Genomic DNA, 22677 nt, shown 5'->3' with positions numbered 1-22677 from the left:
TTCAATTAAAATTGTGACCAAAGAAAAATCTCTTGGAAAGCTTAATCTTCCACAAGGCTTGAAGAGAACATAGACTACACTGTCCAAACTGGTCGTATAATCTATGAAATCATTTCTTTTTATGAATATCTCAAATCCCACTGCAGTCCACTGAAGTAATTTCCCTTCACTCCAAAAGGTTTTTTCCATTACGTAAGATTATTTTTTTTTAATTTCGTTAGTAGAGGATAAAAACCCATTGAGTTGAAACATCACAGTTATATTTGATGCTAGCTAGCAATTTTTCCAACTGGTGCAAAAAGGATTATTAAATGCAAGGTCTGATCAATGTGCATGATTGAAGAAGATCAAGATTAAAAGTATTATTAAATATTTCAAGTATCTGTATTCAGTATGTGTCTTTGAAATGTATGTTTAAAGTCTGAAAAGTCAATTTCTATCAAAGGTAATTTTTGAGTAATAAATCAGAATGAAACTTAACACATCTTCAGTGTTTATGTATATTATACACTGAAACTACAGGAATGATACTTTGTTTATATATTTAGCTGACCTGAAAGGTGACATGAATAGAACTGATGTAAGTGTCTGTTCATGTTTGTGGACTTCACATAGACTCTTTGAGGTGTACTAACATGTTAATATATGGAGGTTTATTTTGCTTAATTCTTTAACTGTTGTAACAAGCCTATCCCTCTTAAAGTTCATGGGAAAATGTCATGTTGAAAGAAAAAAAATAGGTTTGAATTCTGGAGCCAATAGGGGAATTGGGCAATATATTTAAAATATAAATTATCACTAGAACTTAGCATTAAAATAAATTGAGCTTTCTCAATGAATAAAAAAGAAAATAATATTTCCAGGCACTTTGTTAGAATCTGTGCTTTCTCAGAAAACAGGAAAGAGAAACTTCAGTTGACATGTCTTGAACTCCTTCAGTCTTGAGGTCATAAGCTGAAAATACATAATTATCTCTACATTTTTCATGAGTTCTTTTGTAGAACATTTTCCAAAAAGAAGCCACTCTTATCTCCACATTTGAAGTCAGTGTTCTTGTATAGCTTAGCCTCTACAGAAATACCTGACAGATAATATACAGAAATATTAATTTGGGGTTGTCTTTTGGGTTCTAATACAAACTTAATAGACCCAAACTTTTGTTCGTTTGTTTATTTAAACACACAGTATGATCATTTATATTACTCTGAGGATATATCTACACACTCGAATGAACTTTTCTAAGGCACCTAAAAGCTTCTCTGTGTATTCAATCCAGTATTTTGGAACTATTATGGACTATAAGCTGTCCTAAAATCAGTCCTGTTAATTTCTGGTAATTCTCAGCTGCCAGAATGGCTCCAATTTGTCATTGCAAAAAAGTGACGAACACTCCTTTCTGGCTCCACTCCCTGACCAAAGCAGTGACAACAAACCATCCTGCCTTTAACTGACCTGGAAAAAAACTACCAACACAGTTTGAATATATTCGGTGGAATCACACTTATGCCATCCCATTAAACAGTGTAATTACCGTTGGAAAAAAGAGGTTTAGTCTCAGATGTTGACCAACACCACCCTGTTGCTAGAGATAAAATATACTGGACTGCATGATCACATAAATCATCTCATCCATGGTGAAAAATCTGTTTTTCAAGAATAAGGACCAGTTTGGACAACAGACAGCAAAGGGTACTTGTGAAGAGCTTGATATGGTCCATTTCCACAAAGAGTTGAGAGAAGTATGTTTATTGTAGGTAACCAGAATCACCCAAAAAAAGAAAAAGGAAAAAAAAAAAAAGAAAGAGATAACAAGAAAAATGATGATCACAGAATTATAACTGAGACATGAAAAGAGCTTTTCAGAAATTACCTGTTTTATAGAAGAGACAAGTTAAAAGATAGCTCCTGAGCTAATGAAAGCATAGCTTAGTAATTAAGAACTAATCCCAGTAACCTAAACCTGACAGAGAAATTGAGAGTACATGCAACTTTCTCCTCAGGAATATAAGCATTGGTTTTCTCATAGTTTAAATGAAGCCAAGACTTATTATAACAAACGTCATGTATCAGTAATTTAGCTTTTGTAAGACACCTGTCAATTGCAGACCCTTTCTGCTGGAATTTTGGAGAGAAGCACCCATTTCACATAATTTTCATCCATAATATTTACTACAAAACAGATAAAGATCAGTAAAGATGATCAATAACTAATTTTACTCTTTTGTTCCACAAGGACTCTTCCAGTCTTCCTTTTCATTTCTCTGCTAGTTATTTGTCTTCCAGATACTAAAACTGCAGCATTTGTTCTTAAGTAAGTAGCTGTTGTTATGAATTAAGTGGAGTAAGTTACCTAAAAGCATGGCTTTGAAAGAGATTGGTTCATGTTTCAAGGTTTAGTTCTGTGTGTGTGTGTTTCCCTTCAAATGACTGTATGAATAAGCACCTCATTTCAGTCTTCCTCACTCTCTCTTGCTCAGCTCCTGCCAGGATTTTGACTTTCAGCGGCACGGTGACAACTCCCTGGATGAAGGACATTGTCCTCCCTTGCAAAGCTGTTGGAGACCCAGCTCCAACAGTGAAGTGGATGAAGGATAGGTAACCAGCAACTAAATGTATTACTCAAATAAAGTCCATTTGCCTCAAATCCTGAAGATGGCGATGCTAGTGATCCTTCATGACAGAGAAGGATCAGAAGATAAGAAAAGGCTCATTTGCAGGGACTGCATGCAGTCACAGTAGAGGAGTTCAAAAATTCCTTGAACTAAAAGTAATTGGCTGTGGTGATTAGAAGGTATCGAAAAGAGAGGAAAAGTTATGAAGAAGGGGCAAAGGTTAAATCAAAATGTTAAATCTTGGTGACCTTTCTCTTTTAACTTTAGGGCCACAGTAGCATTTCAATCTGAGAAAGAAAATGTTTGATGCATTTCAGTCACTGTGGAGTGTATGAACAGTGTATAAACATGTGCCTTACACATTTCTTGTTTTCCCTTATTTTGTTTTGATCTGTAGTTTCACAGTTTGACAGAGTCACACATGGAAACACACACGGACAATAATTTTCATCCAAGCACTGTGTAAGCAGTGATACTGCAGTGCTCTGATACCATCTTTTGGATTGATACACATACATAACCTTTTTTTTATAATGATGTACTTTGTAGCCAGGAACAGTTTTTTATTTTTACAATTTATGAAAGGGCAGATAGTTAAGGACGAAGTGAGTTCTCATTTTCACTCGAACGGGGACCAGGATATGTGTGTTCTTTAAGTGAATGGCAGGTGTTTCCCAGCAGAAAGTACTCCTTTGTTATTTTTATAAAGGAGGACCTCCCCTCACCCCATCTCCGCCCCAATTTTCTTTGTTTCTTTCTATTCTTAGTTCAGAAAAGTCCAATTCTGAGTAATTTTGATTGTAACTTCTTTAATGTATGCATTTTTTTTCCTGTGAGGTAGTAACGGGACACCCAGTCTAGTGATGATTGATGGACGAAGAAGCATCTTTAGCAATGGCAGCTTTGTCATCCGTACTGTGAAAGCAGAAGACTCTGGATACTACAGCTGTGTCGCCAGTAACAACTGGGGATCAGATGAAATAATTTTGAATTTGCAGGTACAAGGTAAGAATGTATCTCATAACTGTTATCACAACTGTTAACTGCTATGTGTTGGTAATACACAGGTATGTGCGTTTGCAGGTATATGTAAAATATTAGTACTAATCTACATTAATAAAAATTTTATTCTTCCAGATTAGTGAAGAAAGTATAATGCATGTCATTTTGACTCAGATGTCAGTATTTTCTTATATGGTATATATTTTGCTTTTGATTGAACATTTAACACACTTGCAGTTAACTCTGCATGTAAGATTTGGATGTTGGATTGACAACTGTTTGCATCCAGTTATTTTCTTGTTATTTTCCAAGAAGGTATGACCTTATGCCTTCTTCCAATAAAAAGTACATGTATTTATTTAAATATTGCAATATTCGGAAAGAGAAGAAATCTTTTCTTTAGCTCTTAAGAAGCTATCAGCAGAAGTTTGCCTCTCTACTGACACTGGGAACAAAAACTTCATTATGCAAGAGCAGAATTTTGCTGATGAAAAATATGAAGAAACATTTAAAATGAAATGTCAGGATAAGGTCAACTAGCACATACTGCCAACTAATTTCCATATGCATGTTGAAATGTATATAATGCATTTATTGGAATAGAATAGAATAGTTCAGTTGGAACAGACCTTTAAAGATCCTCTAGTCCAACTGCCTGACCATTTCACAGCTAACCATAATAATGAGGACATCATTATCCAATTGCCTCTTCAATGCTGGCAGACATGTGGCATCAACCACGTCTCTAGGAAACCTGTTCCAGTGTTTTACCACCATCATTGTACAGAATTTTTTCCTGAAGTAAAGAAATTTTTCCTAACATTGTTGATAAGTGAAAAGTAATGACAATACAGGAGTACACATTAACAGTAATGTCAAAAAGAGTATATGAATTTGCATATCAAGAATTCACTACTCAGGAGATGATCTTGCTCTCTCACACCAAAACAAAATTTGAACAAATGCTCAGAAGATAAATGTGCTTTAATTGGCTGCAAACTGTCATACTAGGGGGAAGCAAACCACTGAGTTAGGAATGTCTACCACACTGCAGCCAGTCACTCTCCATTCCCTGGATATGCAAACTAAGTTTCTAGTGCAGACATATGAGAGCACAGAAATAGATTGTCTCAACCACAATGCAACTCTCTCTGCTTAGACCAGTCCACTAAGCCTTGAAACAAATGCCACAGTTTATATTAACTTAGCTCCAATCCAAGTGAGCCTAATGATGTTTTTTTGCAATGTTTGAAGCATGACCACAACAGGAAGCAGGGAGAGAAACACTGTCAAATGGAAATCGTAAATTTATATTTCACTAAGTACTTTCATAATTGCATATCCTTGCTGTTATTGAACAGCAGTAACTAAAAGGAAATCAACATTACTTCCCTCAGGGGCAGAGCAGGACTGGCATTTAATAAGTGGGACCATCATCTTTTGTAGGTAGGGTGAAACTATGATGAAAGGTTTTACAATAAATCTTCCACAGGGTAGTGTGTGCAGTCTCTCTCCATGGAATAAGCAAAGTCAGTCAGAATAATCCATCTAATGTAGGAAATTTTCATTTAGAATATAAAGTGTCTTTTTTGTTTTCTTCAGCATTATTTAAGCCTGTAAGGGCAGTACAATACAACTTCTCTGTGAACTAGGCCTTAGTGGTAAACCAACAGCCTCCACTTGAACTGAAGCAGGGAGTGTTTCTTGGAGTTTTACTACTCTGCTGGTAGAGCTACCCCTTAAACACAGGCAAAGTAGGGAATGTCCTCTGGCAGCAGACTGCTGGACGTGACAGAGCATTTGTGACTCTGGGCTGCTTTGCACATGGGACAGGGTCTGTCAAGCAGTAACCATGGCAGGGGAAAGGTAGTTCATGCCAGAATAAGCAAGAACACCACCACCCCTTCCCACTCTTGCAATGGCCGTGACCAGAGGCTGCCCTGGTGTCTCTTTTCCCTAACTTTCTGACCCAGTCCTGCCCCTGCTTCTTGGATCCTCTTCCCATTACAGGCACAGTCCATGCCTCTCTCCTTGATCTTGAGGCAGCAAAACTCAATGTTGATTACCTTTCCAAGAACCTTGGAGATATCTGGAACACTTAAGAAAACAACCCATAAGATGAGACAGATAGAGTGTCACTGTGCATGAGCAGAGCAATACAAAGAATTTGAAACAGGAACTCCTTTTCCCCTGCTTTCTATTTCTGAATCTAGAATTGTAGATGTAAAGCTCTTTTGTAAAGTGTCAGTAAATATTTACCCTTCAGGATCTTTTTACTAATTTGACTAGCTCTTTAGATTTCATCTGTCAATCTTCTCTTTTTTAACAAACATTATCCTATATGGCCTTGATGTTTTTGTGCCATGGTTCTGGCTACCCCACTAGTACAACAGGACTAGCTAAATGATTCTGGAAGAAGTCAAAAATCATCTTGCCAGGCTATAACTTAGATGTTACCATATTGGCTCAGTGGACACATTTTATATGCCAGACTCTTGACAGCTCTATAAAGGTGGAAAGAAAGGTGGGTACTTTTCCACTTTCTGCTACTGAGCATTGAGCTCTGCAAACCCAGCCACTAATCTTGATGCAATTGGAGGAATTTCGGTTCTCCCTAGGTTGGGTGCCTTATTGGGGTACGACATGCCTCCTTACCTTCATGATGGATTTTCCTCCAAAGGAAACTGGACACTGGGTAGAGGATGGGAGACAAGATCTTATCCCTGTGCTCTTTCAGAAGCAGATTCTGAGAACCATGACATTCTTAGGTCTCATAGTTTGGACACAACCGTAATGTTTATAGGGAGAAACAGAATTGAAGTATTTCGGGGTTTGTTCAGCCTCCCAGTTACGCTTGCAGAAACTTTTGTTAAGCACTTCTCTTTTCATTTTTACCATAATAGCTTTCAAACGCATTCATGAGTGGGTGGGACATCATTTGCAAATGGACATCTGTTCCCTGCCACTAAGAATTCAGCTTCTTCCTAAAACAGATATGAAAAATAATGGAAAAAAAAATATTTGGGTAGCTCGTATGGCATGTAGAAAGAGGTCTGACAGGACATATACTCAAAATTCAAAGAAAATCAAGGGTTAAGAACTGAAAGACAAAACTGTGTAAAAATTTAAACATAAAAAATGAGAGCCTGTCTGCTCTTGTCTTAACCAAGGATGTCAGCCAAACAGACACTTTGACAGAAATAATTTGCATTTTTTTGCAACTCAAAACAGTTATTTGATAAATGACTGTTAGGTGGGATTAAGATCACATCTAATAATTTGAATCTATTTTCTATTTTTAACTATTCCCCATCCAGTTCCACCAGACCAGCCAAGACTTACTGTGTCCAAAACTACATCTTCCTCCATCACTCTTTCCTGGATACCTGGAGACAATGGTGGCAGTTCTATCCGAGGTAATATAATCCAGGTTAATTGCAACTTCTTCCTAAATTGTCATATGTTGATAGGATTAGTATATAATTATGATTGGCTCAAAAAAAAAAAAAAAAAAGAAAAAGAATAAAGAAAAACAAAGTAATCTGTATTGCTGTCAGTTTTTAATGTGCACCATCATAGCAATAACAGCTTTCAGCAAATTGCAGTTTCTCTTTGTGGTGGTTTAATCACAGATTTAATCACTTTCTTCTAGTGTATCCTCATCTGTTATGACAGTTACACTCTCTGATTTTCTAGACATGTAATCTCTAACCATTCATTATTGAGGGTCCAGGTTTATCATCTGGTCTTTATTGCTGATTGAAGGGTATTTAGAAATGTCTATCCCTTTCTTTTCCCTTTGAAGCTATCATTAAAATGATATTTAAGCTGTTGTAAGGGTAGGCAATGTGTGTATTGCTTGATGTCTTTTAGTCAGGGGAGAGCTGTATGTCTCCCTGTGCACAGGACTTATCTAGCTTCATGAGGTCTTTAAAATTATTTGTCATATTATCTTCAGAATTTGTGATTCATGTCAGGTTTATCATTGCCATTTGTGCCTTGTCTGCAGGTTATATTTTGCAGTACTCAGAAGATAACAGTGAGCAGTGGGGCAGTTTTCCCATTAGCCCTAGTGAGAGGTCCTACCGCTTAGAAACATTGAAATGTGGCACTTGGTACAAGTTTACTCTAACTGCACAGAATGGAGTGGGGCCAGGACGCATCAGTGAGATCATTGAGGCCAAAACGCTTGGAAAAGGTATGTTAATTTGCATCCCCCTTTGCCCACCTAAAGCTTTTGCATTGTGCTGTAGATCTTGGTTTGATTAGATGATGGGTTTGGATATTTTAATATTGGCTTTGGAAACATTTCCAATTCTGTCCATTTTGTCCATGTTATGACAGAAACGGCTGTCTCTGTGAGACTCAAAGTGTGTATCAGCTGATATTTTTTCCTTATATCATTAATAATTTCATTCAAAAATGGGTTGGTAGATACTTTGGAAGTCAGTATCGCTGTTATCACAGGCTATAACATTTTCCAAGAGGAAATTGCTTCCTGTACTGATGTAAAAATCAGGATGTTATTTGTCTGAGTGCTGAAGGAAGAGGAGCATACGTTTATATATAGTGCAAGTGGAGCCAATGTCTTATTTCTGCTCTGAGCTGGTATTGCAGGAGCTATGCAAGTAACAAACACCCTTTGAACAGAATAGGTGCCAAAAATAAAGTAGAAGTTTGCGTAAAGTTCTGCAAGGCAAAACAGATAAATCTGTGGAGTTTTCAAGTAACTGAGCAGTGGGTCCCATGGTCCTAGTTGCTGAGTGTAGTTCTACATGAAAATGTCTTGCAATTATGAACAGATTTGGCATACACCCAGTTAAAGATGTAGTAAGTCCGCCGAGTGGAGTAGCTTTGCATAATGCCTTGAAGATCGCCCCACCTTGCATCTCTTCACACTGGTTATAAGTACTCTGATTTGAGAGTTGTTTCATAATAAAGTTAGTTTACAGTGATAGGTATGTCTGTCCTATATACTATTTATCACACCTGCGCTGTTGCAAATCTCTAGAGTGTCACAGCAAAGTGGGAAATTTTATTTGACACTCAGTGGCATAAGGAAGACCTGGTATGCAGTAGATGTAACTGCTATGACTTGCTGAAGCTCAGGAGAGGCAGCAGATCACTTCGTACATACTGAGTATGTTGGTGGCCAGGGAGAATGATCCACTCACTGACTTTAAAGAAAGTGACATGTAGAGAACAAGATGATGGATGTTCTAGATTTCTTTGACTGAAATGGGGAGAGGTTTATGCATGCTACAGGTAACGTGCAAGTAGTTCATGAGAAAGCAGATTTCTCAGCCTTTTGAATTTCTCTGGGATTTGACATACATACCTGTGTTACATTTACAGACTGAAAAAAGTATTGTGTGATTTAGAATATTAAAGTCATTCTTGTTCACGTGAATGCTGTAGAAGCATCTCTATCTAAAGCTATTAACAAAGCCAACTAAAATAATTCATAATCCACAACAGGAATCACCAATTTCTTTTAGATTCCTGTAGAAGTGAGTATATATTTTGGAACATCATCAAGAAAGACAAAAATAAAAAAGGCCTCATAGGATAAGATGCTGGTATGGCATGGGATGAAACAGCACATTATAGATAATTTTTATTAGATTAGTTGTAGCTTCCAAAAGTAAAAATATTTTTTTCTGCTAAGCAGTTAGCAGAATAATACTTTTAAGTACTCTACAATAATCTCTGATGTAAATAACATTTGCTGATGACCTGTTTTGTCCACCTACTGTTATTATTTCAGTTCTAAAGTGCCACTTTAACCGTCAGTATACACCTATTACATAGAATTGTCAAAAAACTTTAATTTATATATCATCTGAAACAATATTAGATCCCAAAGCAAGACCAGTATGTAGAAATGTCAACCTGCCAACCCTTTTCTGAATGGAAACAACTCATAAATAAAAAACTCAAAGTATATATTATTTTCAAATACATGTGCAATGCCAACATATCAATATTTCAAATATATATATATTGTTGCATTTTCCTCAAAATTGACATTTTCTGCAAATGAAAAACCTCTGTATACTCAGAAAAAAAAAAAAAGGAAAGCACACAATTTCTTTTCTTTTTTTTTGCAAGGCAGTAAACAGGGGCATTTAATGATATGAAGTTTCTGCCCTAGATTCACAAGCTGACTCTTGCCAATATATGCAAACTGACAAATCAGGTCCATACAGAGGCATATGGATATTTTTCACATATGGATTTGAAAATCTAGGTTTTTGAGTCTGGCACATAGTGTGAAGAAACCTTTAAGAAGGCAAGGGGTTGCAGGGAAGGAGGTAGCGGGGAAGGAGGTAGCAGGGAAGGAGTAAAATATATAGATATTGAGTCTGGTACAGCTAGGACTGTACCAGAAATAATATATTTTAATATTATATTTTTGAGAGCCCTATATCTGTAATACTCAAGAGTTTCACTTGAAATATATCATTGCGTCCAGAGCCACAGTTTTCAAAGGAACAAGAACTCTTTGCTAGTATCAATACCACAAGAGTGAGGCTGAACCTGATAGGCTGGAATGATGGTGGCTGCCCCATCACCTCCTTCACCCTGGAGTACCGGCCATTTGGGACGACAGTCTGGACAACTGCTCAGCGGACATCCCTGTCAAAGTCCTACATACTGTATGACCTCCAGGAGGCAACCTGGTACGAACTGCAAATGAGAGTATGCAACAGTGCTGGCTGTGCAGAGAAACAAGCCAAATTTGCAACGCTTAATTATGATGGCAGTAAGTATATCTTTTTAGTTACGTGTCCAAGGTACTGTTTTTATTCTGACTTCTTGTCTGATGCTTTTGCTTATGTCTCTCTGTCTGTTTCCTTCCTTCCTTCCTTCCTTCCTTCCTTCCTTCCTTCCTTCCTTCCTTCCTTCCTTCCTTCCTTCCTTCCTTCCTTCCTTCCTTCCTTCCTTCCTTCCTTCCTTTTTTTTTTCACACAAAATCCTTTTTAAATCTGCTTAGCTGTGCTGTAAGAGGGATAACTGTCTCAAAGATGTAAAATGCCTATAGATTTCATGACACTAGGCTGCCAGGCAGAAAAGAGGAATTGTTTATTTGTCCTCACTGAGGAAGATATCCAGCACCAAAGTCAATCGACCATAAGACACATAACCATAAGACACCAGGTGTCATTACTTCCAGTGCTCACAGAAGCACTTGCTAGTATTTCATGCATCTCTTCCACGAGATTTTTGTCTTCCATACAATTGGTTCCTGCAGCAATTTATTGTGGTGACTTGCCTCATTGCCATTCCATGCAATGTCCTTGTGACACAGCTGAAAACCTATTACGTGACACAACGGAGCAGCTAACTAGCTTGTCTTCTGGGAAAGCCGCCGGACAACATCCTCCAAGGGCAAAGCGATGGCAGTGCTATTATCCCTATTTACAGACAGGGAAGAGTGAAACTAATGGGTGTGACAGATGGCTCTATCATGCTCAGCAGCAGGGCACAGGGGATGGAGGAATCGTTGCATCCTGCCTTTTTTGCCAGGGGTTACTGCCCACTCTTGCATAAGCCAGAACAAGAGGGTGAGAGCAAACACGCCAATTTGTCAGTCACTTCAGCTCATATCCTGCTGTATTTATTGAAAGTGATGGTGGCACATGTGTGCTTCTGCTGACTCTGTAGTGGGGAATGGCGGTATTTCTGGCAAAACAGCAGTACAGATGGCTCCAGATGGCGATCTCTTGAATTGTTCTAGTGTGAATTGCCAGAGCTTTTCTGGAGACATTCAGTGTAATACGTTGTCATGTCGCCAGAGATATTGTGCTGCATTATGCAATCACTTTGCTACATCTGTACTGTTAAATTAAACAACAGGACTAGTGAGCAAGTTCAAACAAGAACAGATAATTGCCCAGCTACAGCACCAAATTGCTAACCATTCATGATTCTGTATTGTTAACACATCTCCCTGCCACAGAGCTGGCCCACACAAACCAGCGCTTTCCAGGAGAATCCCCTGCTATGGTTCAGGGAAGAGCAGGCAACAAGGCCCATTCCCAGCCAGAAGTGTAGGCTATGGATCTGTCAGGGCTTAAACCTCTGCACCTTACCCATCTTCTAATGCTACCACACTCTGTGTACCTGCTAACTAACAGTTCTTGCAGACAACTAACACATGCTCTTGTAGCTGTCCTTTCACGAATAACACTCACCACAGTGAAAACATGAGGGCATGTATCATTTTGATAAGCTGCCACAGGGCCCTCACATTCTTTCAGAAACTCCAAAAAAAAAAAATTAAGAGAAATTTTTTTCTCAACTCTTGAGGCCTATAGAAAAAGAAGATCCAAGTACTTCTTATACAAATGCTGACAGATCTTGCCGGGTAGACTTAGAACCTGTTTTATTAAGCAGTAAATGTCAAAAACTTGTTCAAATATTATGGGCTAACTTATTTCCATTTTACTTAGCTTATCTTCTTTCCTTTCCAATTTCTTTCTACTGGTGCCATAACTTTCAGTTATTTTTTTTTTAAATATATTCACAATTATTGTTACATGTATATGGCTGGGACAGTCTTAAGACATATCTTAAAATGGGATGATCTGCAAACGCAATTCTGGAACCTCAAACTCCCACTGATAACACTGCAATCAAACATTCTTACAATGACCTGATTTGAAATGTTGTCAGACTCTGATTTTTGTCTACATAGCTTGTTTTCACTTACTGTGACCTACATGCCATTTTGATTCTGTGTTACTGTATGGCATCTTTAAAAGTGAGAAAATGAAACAATAAAAATGGTTGCAGCATTAAATTTCCTGGGCCACTGCTTTTGGTCAGCTTGAAAATTTTTCATTTATGGCATTGATGGTTTTATTTGTCAAGCATGCCTTGCCAGGACTTTATTGTGCCTCAGAGAGGCAATATGATCTCAAATAATAGCCACAACATTGAGAGGGGAAGACATGACTAGACAAGTGGATTTCAGTTCTCAAGTTTTCTGAATTTGTTATATTTGTTGCAGAACTAAAATGATAAGATCATTCTTATTATCATTAGGGAAACTGAAACTGGTGTATTCCCACATAAAGGGTTTTATGGAAGAGCTTTTTCAGTGCTTCGAAAACAAAATATGTCCCTACAGAGTCCCAGCTTCTCATTCATTCATTCAGTGATAAACTGTGTAGGCTTAAAGGTGCTTCAGACCTGGAAAATAGTGTCTGCCAAGAAATCAACATGTTCTAACAATAATTCCTGCAGAATCTTTTTGCTTTCATAGACAGTGATTTTTTTTTTTCTTTCACAAAAAACATGCCAGTGGAAACTTTCTGGCCAGCTCTTGCTTTTGAGTACTAATACTACCTCTACCATTGATTCCTTTTGTGATATGAGACTAGCTTCTTCCAGCTTCTAGGGGTCACAACTGCCCTTAGGGTAAAGCAGATACAAGGATGGGTCTTTGAAGTTCTGATAATACTCCTATGAATGTTCTAGGATACAAAATGCTGCAAATGTGTTAGGAGCATTAGTTGTCTTAAGCTAAAGCCTTTGCCAAATTTGTAGAAGTCCTTGAGTTACATCTTCTTTCAGTCAATTTGTCTGAACTTCAATAGCTGATCTGCACTAGAGCTCCTGAGAAATATCATGGCTAAGTATAATTCACCTGAAATCCCTTCACGATGAATCGTGTCAAAAGGTTAATGATAGGTCTATGTGCAGGTCTTTGCTTTCTGTTCATAGATATTTCAGCTAACCACTTTCAGCTTGCAGGATATTGTGACCTCCCTGCCCCTTGTTTTTCAGAACATTTGCACTCAACGCTTAAGGAGATATTTTTAGCAATGTGCAGCTGTAGTGTGTAGCACTGAAAAGGAGCTTCCTGGCTCAGAGATCAGCTGCTCAGTAGCCCTGACATTAAATCAGATCAGCTTGGTAGGAGCTCTAAACTCTGTTAATTGATTTTAGCCCACCAGGAGACTTCCTACCATGAAGAACACTTAGGACACAGGAAAACACTTCACAGTCCTAAAGTCACAAGGTGCAATGGGAGATGCTGGAAGGACATAGGGGAAAATTGGGTCAGAGACATTCAGATTTCAACTCCTATGAAGCACCAGTAAAGCAGGCTAACAAAAGACAATGATGAATTGACCTGAAATTTAAAATAAATAAATAAATAAATATTTCCAGTTTGTCTGGGACTTTACTCTGGGAAAACCTTTCACTTTTTTACTTCTAGCCACAACCTAGGATTGCAACAAATGTTGAAATGGTATTTTCTCAATGGATAGCAGATTTAGGTTATGGCAATTTTTAATTCCATTGGTGAATATCCACACATGGATAATGTGGAGGATACGTAAACTTACAGTTTAACTGAAATTGAAGCCACTTGAATCAAAGTATTAGGGAGATCAAGACATAATTTCAGGCAATATTGAACGCAACAGTCTTTAGCCAGTCATCTGTGTCACTCTAATTCAGTGTAAAGTTCGTCCCTTTAGTATTCAGCAGGATCTAGAGACAGTTATTAGTATTTCCTTCAAGAATTCACAGGCCTTTCCATTTCTCCGTCTAATCACTTTCTTTGCCTTCAGTCGGTTAAGACAAGAAGAAAAAATCCTGCTGTGTATTTATTCCAAGCAATGGAAAATTACAAAATTATAGAAAATTATGGGAAAGAAATGCAATATAAAATTAGAAAAATATTCAGAATACAACTGTAAGATTTTTTTTTTCTGAAGTACTTAATATAGCTTTGGGTTGTAGCTTTTTTGTTTATCTCCATCCCTTAAGAGAACTATTCTTTTTATATACAACTCAAACAGCTCTTATAAACAAACAAACAAACAAAACATGCCTACAGATTCACATTTCCACTGTGGTTATCACCCTTGCATTGTACTGCATCATATCTTTTTTCACTTTTTTTTTTTCTTTTGTTTCTGTGATACTCTGTGGTACGTAATGAGATATAACTATATCACACAATTCAGCAATTAAAATGTAAAAAATGTGCCTGTTTTTCTTTCTCATCTTCCTTACTTTTAGCAAGTAAGTAGCCAATTTTATGTTTCAGTAGCTGGTTAAAATTGAATAGCTTTCATCGACAGTCATCACAGTTCACAATACTTGCGTATTTGTACCCATTTCAAACAAATCTGCATTTTATAGCCTCATTTGTAGTTGCATGTAGCAGTTTAATTGTAATCAGGAAATGAGTGAGAAGCTTTCCATACCTAAATAGTTTTCCAAAGAAAATGCTGTATTCTTCTCACGTCCTTTAGAAGTAAAGAAAAAAAGAATAGAAAAGTTCAGGTATTACATATCACCAGGAAGCCAGGTATATTCAAAATGCAAATATGTCCCAGAATGAAAAAGTGAGCTGCCTGCCAATGTGAGTGCTTTGCAGATTCATTTCCTTCATTTCACTCTCAAAATTTGCTCATTTTTATCCAGCGTTACTCTCCTGTTTTACTGATAAGTATAATGTCAGACTCTCTTTAGAGAATTAGCATCAGGTTGGCTATCTGAATCTAAGATCAATAACACTGCTGAACCCCTAAGACATGATAAAAGAATGTAGAAGATTCATGTGATGCGTGTAGCACAAAATGTGTGTTGTCATATATGTCCCTTACAAAGAAAAGCCAAGCAGAGCATAAATCTGTTGTAGCCATGCTACTTTTCCATAGTAAAGATTAATATAGGTAGCAATTCTGAGATGTCTTAGAACTTTGGAATGATTTAAAGTACTTAAAATTAATTGTAGTACATGATTGTGTAATGAACACAGACTTCTTTTCCATATTTTTTTGGGGAAAAAAAAAAAGCCATGACATTGTTGATGTATACACCTCTTTATGCCTCTTCTCAATTTCTAATAATTTGAGTCCCTGCTGTCAGTGGCTTGTTACCAGTGTGACTGATTATGCATGCATAGCCATTATACATACAAACATAGCATCCATCCTGAACATGAGAAATCCTTCTTTATGTTTTGCATGTGGTTGAAGCATATGATATGCCATATTTCCTGAGAACTCAATCTTTTGTCTTCATTAATAGGCATCTAATATCATGACACTGTTTCCAGGTACAATCCCTCCACTCATTAAGTCAGTTGTGCAAAGTGAGGAAGGGCTGGCAACCAACGAAGGGTTAAAGATGCTGGTGACCATTTCCTGTATCTTGGTTGGGGTCTTGCTGCTTTTTGTGATGCTGCTGATTGTGCGAAGGAGGAGGAGGGAGCAGAGACTGAAGAGGCTGCGAGGTAAGTTGAGAGCTGTGGCACTTATTCTTACATATACACACTCTCCAAACCCAGAAGTACAAGTGGGGCTGCATGTGACCAAATGGTTCAATCCCCAATTGGTATAATTTTCCTATAACATGTAGCAGGTAAAACATATGTGTTTTTTACAGAAATTCCTTCTTTCATCATTTTGTAGTCTAGTCGAACAATGAACCATATAACCACTGTTAACCATTATTTTGCATGAGGGAAAGGAAAATAATTCTCAAGTACTGGTGTTTGGGGATTTTTGTTGTGTTTTTTTTTTCTTTCTTTTTTTTTTCTTTATCTTGTGAATAGTCTCAATAACATAAAATCTTTTTTTTTTTTTAAAAAAAAAAAAAGACTAAAATCAGATGTTCTGGAGATGGAAGGGTTTCAGTTTTCTAGCAGACGTTAAGTGATTCCAGAATTATGCAATTAATGTAGCCAGATGTTAGGCTAGAAAACACATCCAGATATTCTCAGATTTGTTACCATATTGTTTTCCTTATGATGTATTATAACAGAACTCTTAAAACAACTTTTCACTGTTCACTCACAATTCATTGTAGCTGAAAGTCCTTTTCTCTAATCTTTATTCAAATTCATGTTTCCTATGTGAATAAGTCTTAGATTTATGAATTCATTTAGCTGTATTGGGCTTCTAGTAAGCAGCTCCAGCTGAGTCCCAACGAGGTTTTTGACCCTTGCACTCTGAAACTTCTGCACTTGGCCTTGTGGGCTTTGCAGTAGCACACGATAGTAAACATTACACTGAAATAATTTGAAAAATACCTTTCAAATCACATACTGAATAAAAAGCAACATGATTTATCATCCACAAACACGAATCTAAGGATTTCTAAGAATGACCAAAATGCTTAGTTATTTGTATTTTAACCAAAATATGTTTATGATATTAAAATCAGGGCCAACCTTATGTATCTCACCTTTGCATCTGTTCTTGTCTCTTTTGGGTCTCATTTTTCTCTTGGAATGATATTTTGGATATTTTTTTTGCAATGAAGACAGAGATAAAGGGCCCTTAGGCATGGCAAATTCCTAGATCAAAGAGGACACTAGCCTTATAGTTCAGACAGAGCTCTTGAAATTAGGGCCTTTTGATTCTTTAGGTTGTTGTATAATAACTTTCTCATTTGAAATTTTTTAAGTCATTTACCTCTGAGAAATATTTTCTTCATCAAAAAAGTGGTGGAGTGGTGAAGAAAATGTTATTATCTTATCTTCTGAGAAATATTGTGTAATTCCATCCAGTAATGAGCAGGATATTTTGAGCAGTCTTGCTCCAGGAAATCATGGCTGTGAACATCTAGTTTTTCTTAGATTCTTGAGTTACAATCGCTTAAGGAAGGCTGATGATTACCAGCCAATGTGGCTTTTCTACAATGTAAGATTTATCTGAATTATTTTCTCTCAAAATATAGGAATCTCAAAAAATATCTTCATTTAAACATAGCCAGTGACAAAGAAATCATCACTCCTTTTGATGGTCATCAGTATTTAACTACAATTTCTGTAAAAGTTACATCTCGCTTCTCATCTGAATTTGTCAAGCTACAACTCAACCTCAAAACCATTTAGTCCCATTATACTTGTGTCTGTCATGCAGTGACTGAAGTTCTCTTTTGTATCATATTTTTGGTCTTTGAGGATATTCTTTTTATACGGTAGTGATCAAGTAATTCTTTAATACTTTAATTGGTAAACTGAACAGATGGATCTTCTTGAATCTTTCTCTGTAATTATCCCATCATTCATTCCTTTCAAGGCTTTTCTCTGGTCCCCTTGTAATCTTCCAGTACCTTTCCTCATCTGTGTATGTTAGGAATTAATTTAGTATTCCAACAACACACACATCAGCACCAGATATAGAGACAAAAAATCTTTCTTCTTGTCCTTTTTATTCTTTTCTCCATACCTGTGAGAATCAGCTTTTTGGCTGCAACATTACACTAAGAGTTTGCCTTTAATTTTTTATCCACTGAGATCATCTGATAATTCTCTAATTACAGTGCAATAGGATAACATTCTCCATTGTACAGCTAAGAATTGTATTCTTGATATATGTAACCATGTGGTCATATAATATAAATATAGATAAATTATTAGCTTGTGATCAGCCTACCTGATGATCCAGATTGGTGACTTTTATTATATTTTAGCTACCTAATTCTTATGTCATTTTCAAACTTTTATTAGATATTATCTTATTTACTTCCAGACCACTGAGAAAACTACCAACAGTGTAATGTTCCATGGTGCATGAAGATAAAAAATCTTTGTTTAAAATTGTATTTTGATATGTATCAATTTATATGTTGGAAATCATATATGATGTTTGCCATGTTAATTTTTTGCATTATTGCTCCTTTCTTAGTAAAATGTTTTGAAGTACAAAAACTTTGTTCTAAAGGAATTTAAATATAATATTTAGAATTTACCTAATCCTATCTCAGTGAGAGGTTTTTTCAACATCAACAATTCTCAGTGAATTTTATTTTCATCAGAATACTTAGCTTGACGTGGCTGATTCAATAATTAAGGTCAATGAATATAGACTTGTAGTCAATCTCCTTTCATTCATTTCATCAAGACTCATACCATTTTTTCCATCCCCTTTGCTCATTGCCAAGATCAGATTGACAGTAATTCAGATTTTTCTGTTGTTCATTCTTTTTGAAGACTGACCTAATGTTAGCCATTTCTGCTCTTCTGGAGAATATTTCATGTTCTAAAATTCTTAGTGACAATCAGCATTGCTGTTCCAGAGAACTCCTTAGTAAGTTCTCCAGAAAACTCCTGCTTGCAAGTTTTCCTGATCTCCTAAATAAAAAATGTTCTTCTGTAGTAGTTGCTGTGTTCAACTTTCTTCTGAATTCATTTTGAATGGAAAATGGAAAATATCCTGTCATTATCACTTGATATGATATATATTATCTAGTGGGGTTTCTTGAGACTCAGGACACCTTTTTCCTAAATCATGATTCTAAACCCACTAGCTACTTTCTTTCAGTCTACATCAGAAATAATATTTTCCGCTGTTGGACCCTCTAAGCAATTTTGTGCAAGTAACAAATTGCATAATTCTTGCTTTTGTTGCTCTAGGAGATGTGTTCTCTTCAAACCTGCTTGACAAAGACGAGTGGGAATTGCAGATTTATTTGCAGTATATTCTTCATGCAAACATTTAGATTTATGCTTACAGACAGATAGGGTCCTGGTTCCAGTTTGTGCGGTAAATATGGCATTAAAGCAGTAGTCTTTCCATTCTTAATCATTTTACTGCTTGTTTTAGCACATAGGAATGCGTAAACCCTTGTCTTCCTCCTGTGCCATACATAGTATGATTTTATTTTTCCAGCAGTACTCTGTTTAGAAGGAAAATGTACTTTACAGCAAAACCCTGAGTTTTTGTCCAATTTAGTAGTTCCACAGGTCAAGGCACAAGAAGGTCAATTGAGTGCTAGAATTCATGCAGTGATTCAGTAGGTAAGCACACATTAGAGCAGAGAAACGCGATGACTTACCACTTTCTCTCTACTATTAACCTAGCTCCACTACCACTGAAATAGTTTTCCCTTTGTTTTCAAACTCAGCTCACCTTAACCCAAGCAGAAAGTGTCAGTGCAGCATGGTAGTTCAAAAGCAGCACCATGCTATTTAAAACTGTATCATGGACCCTGATTTCCCAAGTGGCAAGCCAAATGTGTTAAGTATTTTAAAGAAGCAAATGAAAGTGAGGGCTGCTGCTGAGTATATCCTTGTTTGTGCAGTCACGTGACAAAACCACTGAGAGAAGTTTGACTTTTTCACTTAGGGTGATGCTTGGCTGGGACGGGAGATTGTCACCTTCAGTCAGTCATCCATAGCCTCTCTGAACCCTGTTTTCCCTACCCAAAAGCTAGGAGACAAGCCGCTGGCTGGGATATTGATTCCTTTTATGAAGCTTTCTCAATTTACTGATGAAATGTGTCATGTAGGAAATATACAGCACAGTAGTCTGCAGTCTATACCCATTATCTGGTGAAAAAGACATTTCTTCTGTAGCTGATGTTTTGGACACATTGTTATCATATTCAGTAGCTTTAGGGTTTGTGGTTTTCCTTTGACAAATACATAAGATCCCTTATCTTCTTGGGACATTTGTTTTGGTCCAGTCCTACACCAAACGGTGTGTCCAGTAGAGCCACCATTATCTTTACTAATACTGCTGTCCATTGCAACAACTTTCTTCATCTGTTAAACCCTGATGACTTTATTATTTTATTTTCTGCACTACTATTTCATTCAGTTTTTGATATGTAACATGATCTTGTGTGAAGTCTCGTGCTATTTTTGATTGAAGATGCACAGACGATTTGATCCTTTGCATCTCCTTGATCAAGAGCATATGTAAATGTGCATTTGAATATGAGCCACATGTTTAATGGTGAAAACATAACATCTTTCCCAGATGCAGCATGGAACACAGCTGTGCAGCATCTGAGAATATATGAGGGAAGTTGTTTCAATGCTAGGGAAAAGGCACAAGAGTGAACATACCTGTGTTCAGTTCCTCCAGTGTGTTTCACCAAACCGAGCATACTCATCTGAGCTGGTCATCCAAGGCGCTCTGACAATCTAGTCAATACAGTCAAGGGACTGAATTACACACTTCAAAACTCTGGGTTCCTAGCATTTTTAAAACATTTATGGTTGAAACAAAAACAAACAAACAAAAATCCCATGAATATTGTTATTTAATCCTGGGAAACTAATCTAGAAAGGAACTGAAATAGGTCAGTCAATCTTCAAGTCTATTCCTTTCATTTTCCTTGAGTTGTGCACTACTTGCACAAATATCCACAGTCTTCAGTCAAGGATGCAGTCATTACTTTACAAATCCACTCTCTGAGTGAAAGAAATATTTGTATATTAAATCACCATTACTGGGTGTGCCAGAGGGAGAATGTGTGCGTCAAGGCCCTACATGATCCCAGTGCTGCTACAACAACAGGAAACAGGAAGCATCATAAAGCTTGTTTAAAATAAAATAAAATAAATAAAATAAAATAGACTTGGAATCAGATTTTTTTTTCTTTTTTTCTTTTTCTTTTTTTCCCTTCTATTCTTCAAAAGATCTAAATCCCTTTCGAGGTCCTTAGAAGTCAGTACGAAAACTATCTCTGGTGTCATTTGGAGCAGCAGCATACTGGTACTTTGCCTTATGACATAAAGATGTTGTCCTTGTGGTATTGTACTATGAAGAAGCACTTACAGGAGCGTTCACAGCAAAATCTATCCCATAGCAAAAAAAACAGAAAGTCTATATGCCTAAATGTAGTGCTGTTTGAATAAGATCAGACATCTCAGACAGAGTCCTTCCCTTCAGCAGGAATCTTCCATTCTTTGTGCTGAAAATGAATGAGGGGAAAATTAAAAATAAAGGAGTGGAACAAGCAGACCTAGAAGAAGCACAGAATTTCAGCTGCAACAGTAATTGTGAAGAATGAAGTCTAAGACAGGCAAGCTGGCACAGTGTCAGAGAAACCGAATGCAGAAAGTTGGTGGAAGATGTTTTGTTAAAAATAAAAAGAGCACTTTGTTTATCCCTTTTAAAAACAAATATAAATGTAACCAGAGTGATGCATTAAGTTGATGGCTTGTTTCTGCCTGCATCCTCTGAATTTTAAAGGCAGGAAATTTAATAGGATCACAGACAAAGAAATTGCAATAGGTGTAGGAGACCCAAGAGGTGATTAAGGAATAAAAAGGGTTTCAGAAGTGAGAGGGAGAAAACAAAGACAAATTCAGTAAATGTCTTAGAAGATGCAGGTAGATTTACAAGCAGGAGATAAGAGGAGGAATTTAAAGTTTCACCTAACAGGAGAGTTCCTTGAAGACTTGGAACTTGAATTGTTTTCTTCTCGGATTTGCTTTACTTGGTTGCACAAAAGGCTGCTTTGTTGCTCTGTGATATTGTTATTTAGGGACTCTGAACTCAGCATTTTCAAGTGAGTTTGTTTAGTGGCAAACTGTAGGAGAACAAAGTGTAGCTGTCTTTTTGCCGAATAATACCACAGAAATCATTATTGTATGTTTATAAAGTTTCACAGGAAGCTACCTGAAGAACACTGGGTGAACCAACCTTCAGCTGTGTACTTTGATCTGGTGTTTACCATAATAATGATATCCCCAAAGGGTTTTATGTTAATAATAGCAGCAATGATAATGGAAATATTTCTCCATCAGCAGCACCTCATTTTGCAGGGCTGATCCAAGTGGGAATCAGCTACCTCCTGTTTTGCATACAGACAGCCCTCTGAAGACCCAGAAGTTTTGAATTATTGCTAGTTGCAAAGCATTCATACCTGAGAGCAACCAATCTCTCCTTGGAGACCTCCCTTGCACCTCCTCCATGCAGTCAGGTTGGGTTTGAAAATGGCAGGCTGGCAATTGCTCGTCCAGATCAGCTTCAGCTCCTGCCCAGAGATGGATGTCAGCATTTCTGTCCTCTTGCCCTTTCTTCCTTCCTCACCCTCTTGCTTGCTAACTATGGCATGAAGGAACAGAGAACCCTGCTGGTTGTTAAAATATCTGCATTTCTAAAGAGTGTCTGTAGTTGTTTCCAGTTAAAGTCTATTTTATTCCATGCTCCCTTTTCTTCAAATCCAACAGTTGTTGTACATCTCTAAGCATTTTCAGTGCTACTGAGGAACTAAACAGGGCTCTTTGGGGCAGAAAGATCTAATGTAGTGAAATGCAGTTCCAACAAAAGTAGGAACTTTTGGACAC

General features: G+C 37.1%; 1 protein-coding gene across 3 annotated transcripts in view; it reads left to right on the top strand.

The window, feature by feature from the left end:
- The window catches only part of DSCAM (DS cell adhesion molecule), a 475409-nt gene that overhangs the window by 417064 nt on the left and 35668 nt on the right, over positions 1–22677 (top strand). For all 3 annotated transcript variants that reach the window (XR_007165989.2, XR_007165990.2, XM_048071347.2), the window contains exons 22-27: positions 2478–2595; positions 3454–3617; positions 6932–7030; positions 7624–7812; positions 10090–10380; positions 15703–15879. Coding sequence is in view for 1 of the 3 variants with exons in the window: in XM_048071347.2 (XP_047927304.1) it covers positions 2478–2595; positions 3454–3617; positions 6932–7030; positions 7624–7812; positions 10090–10380; positions 15703–15879 (1038 nt within the window). In the remaining 2 variants the exon portion in view is untranslated. The remainder of the gene's footprint in view (positions 1–2477; positions 2596–3453; positions 3618–6931; positions 7031–7623; positions 7813–10089; positions 10381–15702; positions 15880–22677) is intronic.

The sequence above is a fragment of the Anser cygnoides genome, chromosome 1, assembly GCF_040182565.1.
Source record: "Anser cygnoides isolate HZ-2024a breed goose chromosome 1, Taihu_goose_T2T_genome, whole genome shotgun sequence".
NCBI lineage: Eukaryota > Metazoa > Chordata > Aves > Anseriformes > Anatidae > Anser > Anser cygnoides.
The sequence above is the reverse complement of the archived record's forward strand: the minus strand, read 5'-3'. Positions and strand labels throughout refer to the sequence as shown.